Source organism: Ostrea edulis, chromosome 2 (assembly GCF_947568905.1).
Source record: "Ostrea edulis chromosome 2, xbOstEdul1.1, whole genome shotgun sequence".
NCBI classification, from domain to species: domain Eukaryota; kingdom Metazoa; phylum Mollusca; class Bivalvia; order Ostreida; family Ostreidae; genus Ostrea; species Ostrea edulis.
Genome location: NC_079165.1, coordinates 103,222,143 through 103,235,634, shown reverse-complemented (window position 1 = coordinate 103,235,634; position 13,492 = coordinate 103,222,143). Strand labels below are relative to the sequence as shown.

The 13,492-nt window shown below is 36.4% G+C and overlaps 1 protein-coding gene across 5 annotated transcripts in view; it reads left to right on the top strand.

Moving 5' to 3' along the window:
* The window catches only part of LOC125681467 (tubulin polyglutamylase complex subunit 1-like), a 33,703-nt gene that overhangs the window by 1,061 nt on the left and 19,150 nt on the right, over positions 1–13,492 (top strand). For all 5 annotated transcript variants that reach the window (XM_048921587.2, XM_048921585.2, XM_048921584.2 and 2 more), the window contains exons 2-3: positions 3,688–3,778; positions 4,058–4,188. In XM_048921587.2, the coding sequence (XP_048777544.1) occupies positions 3,688–3,778; positions 4,058–4,188 (222 nt within the window). The remainder of the gene's footprint in view (positions 1–3,687; positions 3,779–4,057; positions 4,189–13,492) is intronic.

Sequence of the window (13,492 nt, the reverse complement as noted above, 5' to 3'; positions counted from 1 at the left end):
ATACATGAATTAAGGTTAATTCACAAAACTAGAAGTAATTACTGATTTTTCAGTCGTTAATAGCAAGTGGCATGGTTGGTTATCATGAGGGAGGAGGGGGGGAGGTCATTGTGGTTTGCATTACCGGACATGTTAAAAGGAAATGGATTCAAGCACTTATTATTTTTAGTTGCGGGAAAAAAATTTTTAAAATGTTTTCAATCCTACCGAATTCCATCAATTTTTTGTAATTTTTAGCTCTTCTGAGCCAAAGGCTCAAAGAGCTAGTCTGGTGTGCGGTGTGCGTCAACTTTTTGGAAAAAGGGCTATATCTCAAGAACCCCTTGGCCAATTTTTGTCAAATTTGTCACAGGGTATCCTTGGCCCAAGGGCTTTCATTTATACCAAAACTAGGGTTGTGACCCTTTAAAAAGGGGAGATAATTAGGAAAATGCAAACAAAAGTAGTGGTTGCTAAAAAATCTTCTTCTCAAGAACCACTGGACAAATTATCACCAAACTTATGCATAAGGATGAGGATAGGTTGTAGATAAAAAAAAAATTGTTCAAGGCATCATCCTGGGGCAAAAGGTGTGGCTCAAGGTCACTTCAAAGTTGACCTTAAATTTTCTTTTGTTAAAACTTTGATATTTTGCTTAGTATAAGAACTAGGATCATCAAATTTTGTCAGTTGATGCATCTTAGGACCTAATATCATGTTGTCTCAAAAGTAGGTCATGGTGACCTATTTTTTGAATTTCGCAGGTAATTATTATTAATGGGTTTTGATGCATATCTTGGACACTTTTGAGCCTATGATCATCAAAAGTTGTCAGTTGATGGATCATGGAACCTTGAAGTGCGTCATGTGAAAAGTATGTCACCATGAGCTACTTTCTGAATTTTATGGCTAATCATTTATGAATACATTTTCGGTTGTTATTTCAGATAACAAGAGGTTTAGAATCATCAAACCTTGTAAGTTGATGCGTCTAGAGACCTCGAAACATATTTATTAAAAAAAAGTAGGTCACAGTGACCTACTTTTTGAATTTTGCAGACATTCAAATTTCACATTTTCAAGTTTAGATGCATATTTTGTACACTATGAAAGCTAGGATCATCAAACTTTGTCAGTTGATGCATCTTGAGTATTCATAGTTTGTTGACCAAGAAGTAGGTCACCGTGACCTAGTTTTGGAATTTGACGGCTATATTTTAATATTTCAGATACTATTTGCCTTACAATCATCAAACTTTGTCAGTTGATGGGTCTTGAGTCTTCAGAGTATGTCGACCAACAAGTAGGTCACTGTGACCTACTTTTGGAATTTGATGTTGATATCTGAATATTTCAGATACTATTTGACTTCAGTTATCAAACTTTGTCAGTTGATGCATCTTGAGTCTTTGGAGTGTGTCGACCAAAAAGTAGGTCACTGTGGCCTTCTTTTGGAATTTAACGGCTATATTTGAATACTATTTGACTTGTCAGTTGATGCATCTTGAGTCTTCAGTGTGTCAACCAAAAGTAGGTCACCGTGACCTACTTTGGACAGTTACATTTAAATTCTCAGGTAGTATTTGACTTAACATCATCAAACTTTGTTAATTGATGAATTTTTGCCTGTTCTACAATGTACAGTTACATTTAAATTCTCAGGTAGTATTTGACTTAACATCATCAAACTTTGTTAATTGATGAATTTTTGCCTGTTCTACAATCTAGAAGAGCGATTCTAGGCCCATGGGCCTCTTGTTTAAATAGCACTAATTCAGTACCTGATGTGCTCCCTCACATAATTATTCTAACAATTTTTATAGTTAGTCTCCCTTTTTTCTTGTTAGAATAATAAATTCCTATTGAGAATTTAGTATTTTAATCAGATTTGTGGTTTGCAATTGATTATACGCAATTTGTATTCGATGCCATATTACGTATGTCTAATGTTTACATATATTCAATATTGTCCCGGTAGTATGACTTTTCCAAATGGAAATAACAAGTACGTATTTAGATCCGCCACTGTCAGTCTTATTATGACGTACGTCAAAACGTAGACATGACGTCACACATCATCTTACCAGCTACCTTTCATAAATATTGCACTTCGTTAAACATTTCACTTAATAGTGCACTGAATTTTGGAGCTAGGAGATCACAAGATTAGGATGAAAATCCACGTAAGTTCACAATCATATTCCAAGGTGTGACTTTGCAAGATCTCAGCCATTTGTGAAAAGGGACTTCTGGGATTGACGTAAAAAAAAATTCCGTGTTAGAGGTTTAGATTTAGCTTGGATTATTTCCCGCGCTCTAGTCATTAAAGGTTGCAGTACGCTTTGCGCTGGCTCACTGCACTCGCTATTAATTAGCATTGGATAATTGAGAATTTGTTGCAGATATTACACTAAGTTTGCTATATCAATGAATGAAAAGCAGTGAGCTTTTTGATTGGATAGAAATCATTCTCTGTTGATCATTTGATGACTCTTGAGATGGAGAAAGATAACGTCAGTAAATTCTCCAAAGAGAATAATAATCATGTGACATCATTTCGAAGGATTTTAGAATGGCTTATCTTTAGATTTCCTAAGTTAAAACGTGTGTAACAGAAAGGAAGAAAATGCAATTAACGGACCAGGATTTTTATCCCCAGGCAGGCATTTTTACCTGTCAGTTCCAGGGCAGGGGTTCGGCTGTGGCACCAGTTGTAACAGGAAGGGAGAAATGCAATGGACCAGATCAACCTAGACCCCCTGGACATACCTAACTGAAGACCTACGGGTAATTGAAGACCTATGGAAGACCTACAAAAATGTGGGCTATATACATCAAACCTGATATGATTTTCTGATTAAGCAATGTCTCAAATATTTTATAAATGCAAACCATTTTGATAAAAATAAGTTTTCAAGTGTATTTATAAAGGTTGGTATGGGGAACAATTTTTTCTCCTAGACAACTTGGTGCAAGAACAATAACTTGCGTAATCTGACATGTATCTACAAATCATTTCTAAATCTTATACTTTTTAATATACGATTTTGAAACATTTTTCTGATCTTTTAACAAAGCAGATATAAAAGAAATGATTATCAATTAAACAGCTGATTTTTAGGTATGACATTTATGTGAGTTATCATTCTTGCGCTAGCTAGGTCGTCTAAGAGAGAAAAATAGTTCCCCCTACTGAGCTTTGAAAATACACTTTAAAACCTATTTTTATTGAACTTTTTTGTTTATAGTAGATATTTGAGATATGCTTAATGAGAAAATCACATCAGATTGATATGAATAGTGTATATTTTTTTAAGTCTTTCATAGGTCTTCAATTACCTGTAGGTCTTCAATTATGCAGGCTGGCTACATTCTTCCCTCCTTAAATTGTCTTTGCTCTCAAAGACACAACCCAGATTCTTTTTGCCCCTGGCAGGCATTTTCATCTGTCCACTCCAGGGGCTAGTCTACAGCACCAAATGTAGCAGGAAGGGAGAAAATGCATCCGACCAGACCGGGATTCAAACTTGGTTATTTTAATTCTCTTAAGTCAGGTACTCTACCAGCTGAGTGGTCTGGCAAATAGAGATTACTGACCTCCACAAAACATTGACAATGACAACTGGTTCTAAAAATTTTACAATAGCTGTTTTTGTCTACCTACTCTAGTAGCTTGATTAAATGATACACATTTTACTTTATTTCTAGAGAGATCCAACATAGGGCACCTGATGAAGGATGTTTTGGGTAAAATTGTCAGTAACAGGCCAGAGGATCCCATTGTTTTTCTTGCAGATTAGTAAGTTAATTTCTACTTCATCACAACATTTTGATTTACATGTACTTGTTATTTTTGTTATGTCCTAGTTACAAAGTAAATGTATTTTGACTTGTTTGTACATGCCATACATGTATATGTATCTGAATATATATTTACTTGTGTGTACCGGATCTGCAATATGATGGATATTTCCTGTTTCAAATATGCTGATGACTTTATTAATGAAGTTAGAGGGGTTAGCTATGTGATACTATGTATTTGTGGAGCATAAATATCATGTTTATATTTCTATCTTAGTTTTGACTCCTTAGAGGACCAATCTAATCTGGTGCTAAAAGCACGCAACCTGATTGAGATGACACACCACAGTCGACCAGTCTTTGAGATGAATGTACGACAAGCTTATGATATTTTGCTTAAACAAAAAGGTTAGTCAGCTCACATTTTCGTGTGCCAGAGCTTTTGTTTGCTATTTTCATGAACGATGTGACTAAAGTTATAGGCCTCTATTTGCCTTTTCAAAGCAAATCAAGATCTGCATTAAGTCGGTTTGCTCAAAATAGGTAATAGTACACACAGGCAATTATATCACTTGGGTTCGAATTTACTATTAAGGAGTACTCTTTAATAGTTAATTCGAACTCAAGCAATATAATTGCCTGAGATAGTACACAAAGGATTTTATATGATTTACACAATGTGTACTGCACTTATTCTATATATAATCATTTTTAAAATTATCACAGGAATGTTAATGCAACTTTATATAACGCCCACATGTTAATTTAACAAGAGTTGTCGCCAGAATGCATGAATCTACTTAACCTATCCCTTTAGTTCAAAAAGTTAAAGTTTTTGAAAAATAGGTCAAAGTTCATGGTTACTAGGTCAGAAGTTTTGATTTCATATCAAAGGCCTAGTCATGAGGCATCTAAACATGAAATATCAAATCCCTATCCCCTTATTTCAAAAGTTATAGCCAAGGTTAATGTTTTTGAAAAGTATGTTAAAGTCCAAGGTCAATAGTTTTGGTAACAAAAGAAATGTTTTCTAATGAGGCATCTATATTTGAGACATCAAAGCCCTATCACTCTTGGTGCAAAAGATATAACCAAGGTTAAAGTTTTTGAACAGTAGGTCAAATTTCAAGGCAAAGGTCATTAGGTCAGATGTCTTCTACCAAGCAAAGGTCTCTTCATGAGGCATCTATATGTAAGATATCAAAGCCCTATTCCTATTGGTTCAAAAGATATAGCCCAGGTTAATGTTTTTAAAAAGTAGGCCAAAGTCCAAGGTCAAAAGTTTTGGTACCACCACAAATATCTCTTCATGAGGCATCTATATGTGAAATATAAAAACCCTATCCCCTTGGTTCAAAAGATATAGCCCAGGTTAAAGTTTTTAAAAAGTAGGTCAAAGTCCACAGTTAAGGTCACTAAGTTAAAAGTTTTGTTACCAAAACAAAGGTCTTTTTATGAGACATCTTAATGTGAAATATCAACCCCCCCAACCCCCCCCCCCCCCCCCCCCCCCCCCCCCCCCCCCCTTCGTTCAAAAGATATAGCTCAGGTTAAAGTTTTTAAAAAATAGGTCAAAATCCAAGGTCACTAGGTCAAATGTATGGGTACCACAACTAAAGGCTCTTCATGAGGCATCTGTATGTGAAATATTAAACCCCTATTTGCCTTGGTTCAAAAAATATAGGCCTGGTTAAAAATTTTAAAAAGTAGGTCAAAGTCCACAATAAAGGTCACTAGGTCAAAATTCTTGGTATCAAAGCAAAGGTCTCTTCATGAGACATCTATATGTGAAATATAAAAACCCTATCCCTCTTGGTTCAAAAGATATAGTCCATGCAGGTTAAAAAAAATTCCTTAAAGTGTGACGCCAACATCAACAGTCATCCTAGGGAGCTGAAAATTGTTATACATGTACTAAGAAATCAGACTTTTTGTAGGATTTTGGAAATTTTGAGAAGATAAACTAATATGGATGGAATATATGATACAGGTGTATTTTGAAATTGAAAACTTTCAAATTTACCTTTCTTAGTGAAAAGTGCAGTTTTTTAGAGTGTCACTGGGAATTTTTTTTAGATTAAATCCCGGCCGTTAGACTCAAACACATGATTGACAGTTGACACATTAACCAACTGTGAATGAGCTATATCCAGGAATATATGATTGATTTTATTTTTTCAATTGTGTTTTGAAAGAAGGTCAGCCTTTACAACAATGTATTAATCCTCTTTGAATGCTACATGTATTACTGAAACAATTACCTAGATTTTTGGGAGGTTCATTCATTCATTCATTCATTCATTCATTCATTCTTTATTTCCTCCTAAAGGAGATTTACATACAACAATTATACATTAGAAATAAACATCACATAGATAGTATATAAGACAGAAAAAAAAAATTATATTGTGAATACATGTTATAGGTAAGTTATACCACAGGTATAGAAAAATGTTTTCTCACATCGTACGTTAATATACGTATATTATATATGAAAACATACATACATATGCACACATCTATATTTACATATGCACGTATATGTTCATATGCATAACCAGTTAATTTGCATCATTGGGCACAGTGTGAAATACGACATTGAGATATCTAGACTGGGCAGTTACTTTGGTTTGCGATTGTTCGCTTAGGTTGAAATTACGTACCTAAACGAGACATTCTGTAGTACCAGGCTGCTGCATCCCTAATAAACGAAAGTTAAGGAGATGTAAACTGGAGGATTGTTCAGAAAATATAAGGCCTGGCAGAGACCTTCCACCTAAAAGAAACGTATATAGGTCACGACTGTCAAGTCCACACAACTCAGCGGATAAGTTAATATCAAAATTCTCTACTATTGTTTGCCACCAAGCTTCTCTAAATACAAAGGTTCCTTTGCATGCTGTTGAAGCATGTTCAAATACATTTGTAAAAATACGATGACAAATTATACACGTTTCGGGTGGAATATCCACAAGAGTCCAGAGTTTCACTATGAATTTGCAAAGTTGAACTTCATGCATGCCAGTAGGAATTTGCCAGAGCATGCTGGGATTTCTATTTTGGGTTATACATCTGAAGAGTGTGAATTCAGGGTCTCCGAGTATACGTGCTGATCTAGTTTCTGAAAAATGGCTGGATACAACAGAGTTTACAGTTCTTTTCCATTCTACTTGGGTGGGAAACATTCCACTTTGTAGATATGAGTGGAGATGTATTTGAAGGCAATACTTGTTGAGGAGATCGATCACATCCGGTATGAACCCATAATGTTTGTGTTTTGGAAAGTCGATGTATGAAAAAAGACGGTTAAGAAAGATCTGTTTAGTGAGGTTGTTTGTTTCCATCCGACATAGGCGACCAAAGAACTGTAATTTTCGTTTGTCTATTTCAGACACTATTGGCATTAGTCCGAACAGTGACTCACACATGTCCGATCGTGTTTGTTTGGGGAGATTCATAGCATGTTTACAAATAAAGTGCTGAAAGATGTTGAGGGAGCGAATATCTTTTTGTCTGAGATCACACCATAGTTCACTTCCGTATAAGACGCCAGGAAGAATAACTCGTTTATATAATTTGGATAAAGTCGCAGGGTTGAGGTGTTCATTGATTTTAAGAGCAAAATATGACTGTTGTCCTTTTCTGCATGCATTGGCAATCCTATCACTGGGATCCATTTTTGCATCAAGAAGAATACCAAGATGAGTGTAAGCTTTTGAGAGTTGAATAGTATTCTGGCCAAGTCGCCATGAGGTGGAGTTAATGCCTGTATCTGAGGGAGAGAAGCGCAAAACACTAGATTTATTTGCGTTGAAGGTAAATCTCCACCGTATTGAGTAGCTGTAGGCTGTGTCTAGAAGAACTTGGAGTGACCGTGGAGACAAGGCAACACAGGAAATATCATCTGCTAAAGCTGGATTTGAAGATTTTATACTGTAGATTCCGGTATTTGTGCAATTGTTTTGCAGTTCCTGTAGAAGGTCATTAATAAACACTAAATAAAGAAAGGTTGAAAGGACACCACCTTGCCTTACTCCTTGAGAAATGGGAAACCAGTCAGAATTCGTCTGGTTCACGGCAACTGAACAGAGAGTATCCGTGTGGCAATCATCAATGAGAGTCCATAAAGGTCCTGTCACACCGAGATGACGTAATTTGAGCATGAGACCATGCCTCCAGACTGTATCGAAAGCTTTTTGCGTGTCCAGAAAGGCAACATAGACAGGACTACCATGTTCTAAGTTGTGGAATATAGTTTCTTGGAGATTGAATGAGGCTGTAATGGATCCTAGTCTTGGTTGGAAGCCTTGTTGTTGTGGGTTTGGAAATAGGATGGATGGTAGTATGTGATGGCGAATCCTTAGCATCAGTATTTTCTCAAATAATTTCATAAGACATGGAAGAAGAGCGATTGGTCGGTAGCTGTCGGGAGATTTTTTGGGCTTGTTATTTCCCTTGTAGATAGGTACTATGAGATCCTTTTTCCAAATAGTTGGGATTTTACCAATCTTGATTATTGCGTTGAAGAGGTGTGAGATACATCTGGAAAGTGAGGGTCCTCCATATATAAGATGTTCATTTTGAATACGGTCCAGTCCAGGTGCCTTCCTGCGTTTAAGTTCCTTGATAAGGTTAGAGACCTCAGTTGAGGATACTTCTCCTCCCGGAATCGTAGAATATTGTTGATAACAAGTTGATTTCTTGATCGAAGTGTACAAGTTTTCAACAAGGGTAAAGAACTCTGAGTCAAAGTTTTTGCAGTCAGTTGGGTTGTAGACCCTTTCAAAGTAATTGGCAAAACAGTTTGCAATACAATCAGGCTTGTCGAACAGTTTTCCGTCAAGTTCAATTTCTGGATATGATTTCGTTTTTTTGGGACGCTGACGTTTAACGAGTTTCCAGAATAACCTCACATCACATTCAGAGGCTTCATCAATGTCATGGAACACCGATGCCATGTATCTTTCATGTTCAGCATCTAACTCGTTTCGAAAGTCTCGTTTAGCTCGTTTGTAGTTCTTATAAGATTCGTGTACCATACCTCGAGGACGGCCTTGACTTAACCAGACATTCCGTAAGTGGCGTTCTCGGTTGTGCAGACTTTTAACTTTAGGCGTCCATTCTGGTCTTAAGTGAGGTTTAAATTTAGCTAAAGGAATAAAAAGGGATGCAGCAGTGTATAACATATGGTACAAATCAGTGCAAAAAGAATCGATGTCATCAACAGAGCTAAGATTTTTATCGAACAAAACACTTGATTCATTGTTGATATACAATTCATAATCCTGTAGTTTGCTTACATCTGCTTTGTGCCATGCTGGAAGAGAGTTATATGGTTTACATGAAACATAATTCTTTACGTTTAAGACAATATCCATAAAAACCGGAAGGTGGTCAGACGTGGAACTGAAGGTACCTTCTTCAAAAATTTGATACTTGTATACATTGCTAACAAGAGTTTTGCTACACAAAATAAAGTCTAATGTGGTCTTAGTTTGTAAAAAGGTATAACTAGACCCTACAACAGGAAAATCAATCCTCGGACGACATATATCGTTTCGAGAAATAAATTCTTTGAGTGCTTTAGACTTGTATGAATTAACATGGGGCAGATCAATTTCATAAATACTGGCATTCAGATCACCTCCTATTACCACATCACCTAGAGTGCAAAAATGATTGAATAATGCATCTAACAGGTTTAATTCAGTGTTGTATGATTGAATATTACTATCTGATGGTAAATACGCTCCAAGTATATATAACGAGTGTTGATGTTGGCGTTTAACCTCAATACCAATGATGCGAGAAGAATCTATATCTGGTATTTTCGAAACTGTAAACTGCAAGTCTTTCTTATACATAATCCCCACCCCTCCTTTGCCTATAAAGCTTGAGTAAAGATTGTCAGAGTTTTGACCATGACCTGGTTCTATATGAACGTAACCTACATATTTGGAACTAATCGTGTCTAAGTATTGCACACTGGTTGGTTTAAGCTTGTGTTCACATATAATGGCAATATCACAATTGACATTGTCCAGAATATTTGATAAACTTATGGACGATGACATAATGCCACGTACATTCCATGTTAGAATATTGAGAAATGCTGACATAAAAACATTGCAGTTGATCAAATGAATATAAACAGTTGCAAACAACAAAATACATGTATATGACAATTTAATCAACATCATTGTCCTCTGGTTGCACCCGGTTATCATTTTCCGCAAATCCATTGTCCTGCTTTTCTTCACACGCGATTTTGATTTCCCACTGTCTGTTACTTAACCATCGGCGACAGGAAATACCATTAGGCCAAAATTGTGGCGATTCGATCGTTTGCACATCACGTAGTGATACGTTGATCTTCGCGTTGCGTCTTGCGCCTGGGTGTTTTTGTTTAAAAAATACACAGTGTGATACAGAGACGCCTCTGCTTTTAAGAAAATTCACCAAACCTGTCTTCGTGGACCTAGGTCCAATTCCTGCGATGTAATACCTAGCATTTCGCTTGTATGAAACGCCCTCGAATATATCATCATCAACGTTAATAGTTAATGATGTTCCATCTTTAGTAGGTTTGAGCGCATGGTGGATATCATCAGACTTACGGACGTTAGACTGATGACCCAGGTTTCCCAGTTTCTCGGTAAACCTTTGTGTGCGTTGAATTGGCTCAGATTGATCACGTACCGTTGCATTGTTGCATGGATAATCTCGTGTCGCATCGGTCCCTAACTTTCCCCCGTTAAATGTAACGGTAGATGTCTTCTGTTGGTGTTCGTCCATGTGTGACGGTCCTTTACAGTCATTTACTGGAATCTCGGGGGCTATAGAGGGGGAGTACGTTTTGTCATGTTTTTCTCCCGGTGAATCAGCTTGGCTGAAGTTGATGATGGCAGTATCATCTACAGTAGTGTTACATGGTGGTGGAGTATCAGACTCATTGACAAGTGGTTGGTTGTTTTGTTTAGAGGACAAGTTACATGGTTTTTGTCCTACAGTTTGGAATTCGCTTGCAACGCTTGCATACGATTTCACAGGGCTGCGTGTGATCGACTGTATTTGCTTTTGGATGTTTTGAGTAACTTTAGACAATCTTTTCAATTCGTCATTTGTTCTAAGGTTTTTCTTGTAGTTGTGGAATTCCTGGATGTCAAGTTCAGCTTGTTTGAGTCTTTCGTTTGCAAGTTTGAGAAATGAGTCATATTTTGTGAACCTAGAAGTGGCCTCTGCTTCCATACAATCATATTTAGATTTTAATGCCTCGTGATCTGATCGTAAAGATTTAATTTCCTTAACATAGTAGGATAACGAATTTTCTAATTCTGAGACGCGTTGCAGTAAGGTTTGCAGCACTACTTTTGTTTCTATGCGCTTAACTTTTGATGCATCCGTGGAGCAACTGTTGTTTTTGTGTTTGTCGAAAACGTGTTCAATGCCTCGTTTTTCACCATTGATAAACATATACAATGTATAACAGTCTCTTGCGTATCTTTCAGCACAAGAACTTGATTTTGTACTTTTCCTATTCATTAGATTTCCCGTTGGACAGTCACTATTGTTTCTTGCACGTGTGCATAGTGTGTTTCTGTATCGTGAAATCATAGACTCGTCACTCGAACACAACTCTAACAGTTTGGAAATATACAAATCTTTTGGTAAATTCTGCAGATTTGCATCTAGATTTTCAGTTTCGGAGCGATTTAAAACTGTATCATTGAAGTCATTGCTATCTGGTAGTTGTGTGGCGACAAGATTCGCACTAATGCGATCTGAACGATTAGTACTCACAAGAGCGTCCGAGGTGAATAGATAAACAAAATCATCATTTTCTACAAGGTTGTCACAGTTTAACAAATCTGTTAGTAGTCCATCAGATCCAGCATTTTTACTTACAATATCTGTGACGTTTTGGTGTCCATCACTTATAGTTTCCGCTGTAAATTCATTCAAAGCAATACCAGTCGTAGAAGAACAGCCACCACTATCGGCCGCCAATTTTTTTTTTTTTTTTTTTTTTTTTTTTTTTTTTTTTTTTTTTGGTAAAGTTTTGGTACCACCACAAATATCTCTTCATGAGGCATCTATATGTGAAATATAAAAACCCTATCCCCTTGGTTCAAAAGATATAGCCCAGGTTAAAGTTTTTAAAAAGTAGGTCAAAGTCCACAGTTAAGGTCACTAAGTTAAAAGTTTTGTTACCAAAACAAAGGTCTTTTTATGAGACATCTTAATGTGAAATATCAACCCCCCCAACCCCCCCCCCCCCCCCCCCCCCCCCTTCGTTCAAAAGATATAGCTCAGGTTAAAGTTTTTAAAAAATAGGTCAAAATCCAAGGTCACTAGGTCAAATGTATGGGTACCACAACTAAAGGCTCTTCATGAGGCATCTGTATGTGAAATATTAAACCCCTATTTGCCTTGGTTCAAAAAATATAGGCCTGGTTAAAAATTTTAAAAAGTAGGTCAAAGTCCACAATAAAGGTCACTAGGTCAAAATTCTTGGTATCAAAGCAAAGGTCTCTTCATGAGACATCTATATGTGAAATATAAAAACCCTATCCCTCTTGGTTCAAAAGATATAGTCCATGCAGGTTAAAAAAAATTCCTTAAAGTGTGACGCCAACATCAACAGTCATCCTAGGGAGCTGAAAATTGTTATACATGTACTAAGAAATCAGACTTTTTGTAGGATTTTGGAAATTTTGAGAAGATAAACTAATATGGATGGAATATATGATACAGGTGTATTTTGAAATTGAAAACTTTCAAATTTACCTTTCTTAGTGAAAAGTGCAGTTTTTTAGAGTGTCACTGGGAATTTTTTTTAGATTAAATCCCGGCCGTTAGACTCAAACACATGATTGACAGTTGACACATTAACCAACTGTGAATGAGCTATATCCAGGAATATATGATTGATTTTATTTTTTCAATTGTGTTTTGAAAGAAGGTCAGCCTTTACAACAATGTATTAATCCTCTTTGAATGCTACATGTATTACTGAAACAATTACCTAGATTTTTGGGAGGTTGAAACTGTATACTGTGTATGTACTTACATGGATCATTCATGTATGTATTTCCCTACATATACTCTTGATATCACCTTCAAGAAAGAAAATAGCACATATTGGAATTCAATTTACAATATTAATGCCATGATTACTGCTACATTAAGTATAAATTCACAGTACTAGGATTTATCAATCCAAGAAGCGTGGCATTGACTAGGAAAAAGTAAATCTTCTTAATTGATCAATCCATATAGGAGGTGCAGCAAACTCTAAATATCAGGACAAAAACAATTTGAGTCTGCACACAGTTGAAAAAAAAAATCCATATAATCCCTTCAGGTTTTTTCAATCTCACAGTCACATCTTGTTGGTCTGAGATTAGGAACTTGCATGTTTTAATTCAATTTCATTCAAGTCTCATCTGAACGATTCAGTGCACTCTGTATATATTGGAAATAAGTAGGCCTATTGTACAGTATAACAAAATGCAATAATTATCCTAGTTAGGGCAAGAGGTAGACAATAGATGTAAGGTCAAAATTTGTTGATCACCCCCTCCTCCCTCCCCCCTCCTCCCTCCCCAGGCATTGAACCTACTCTGTATCTGATGAAAGGTTGAAAAGGAGGCAAATCCAGACCTCCTAAGTGTTTATAGTGCTGTAGCTGCAGGCTAAACCCAACCAAAAT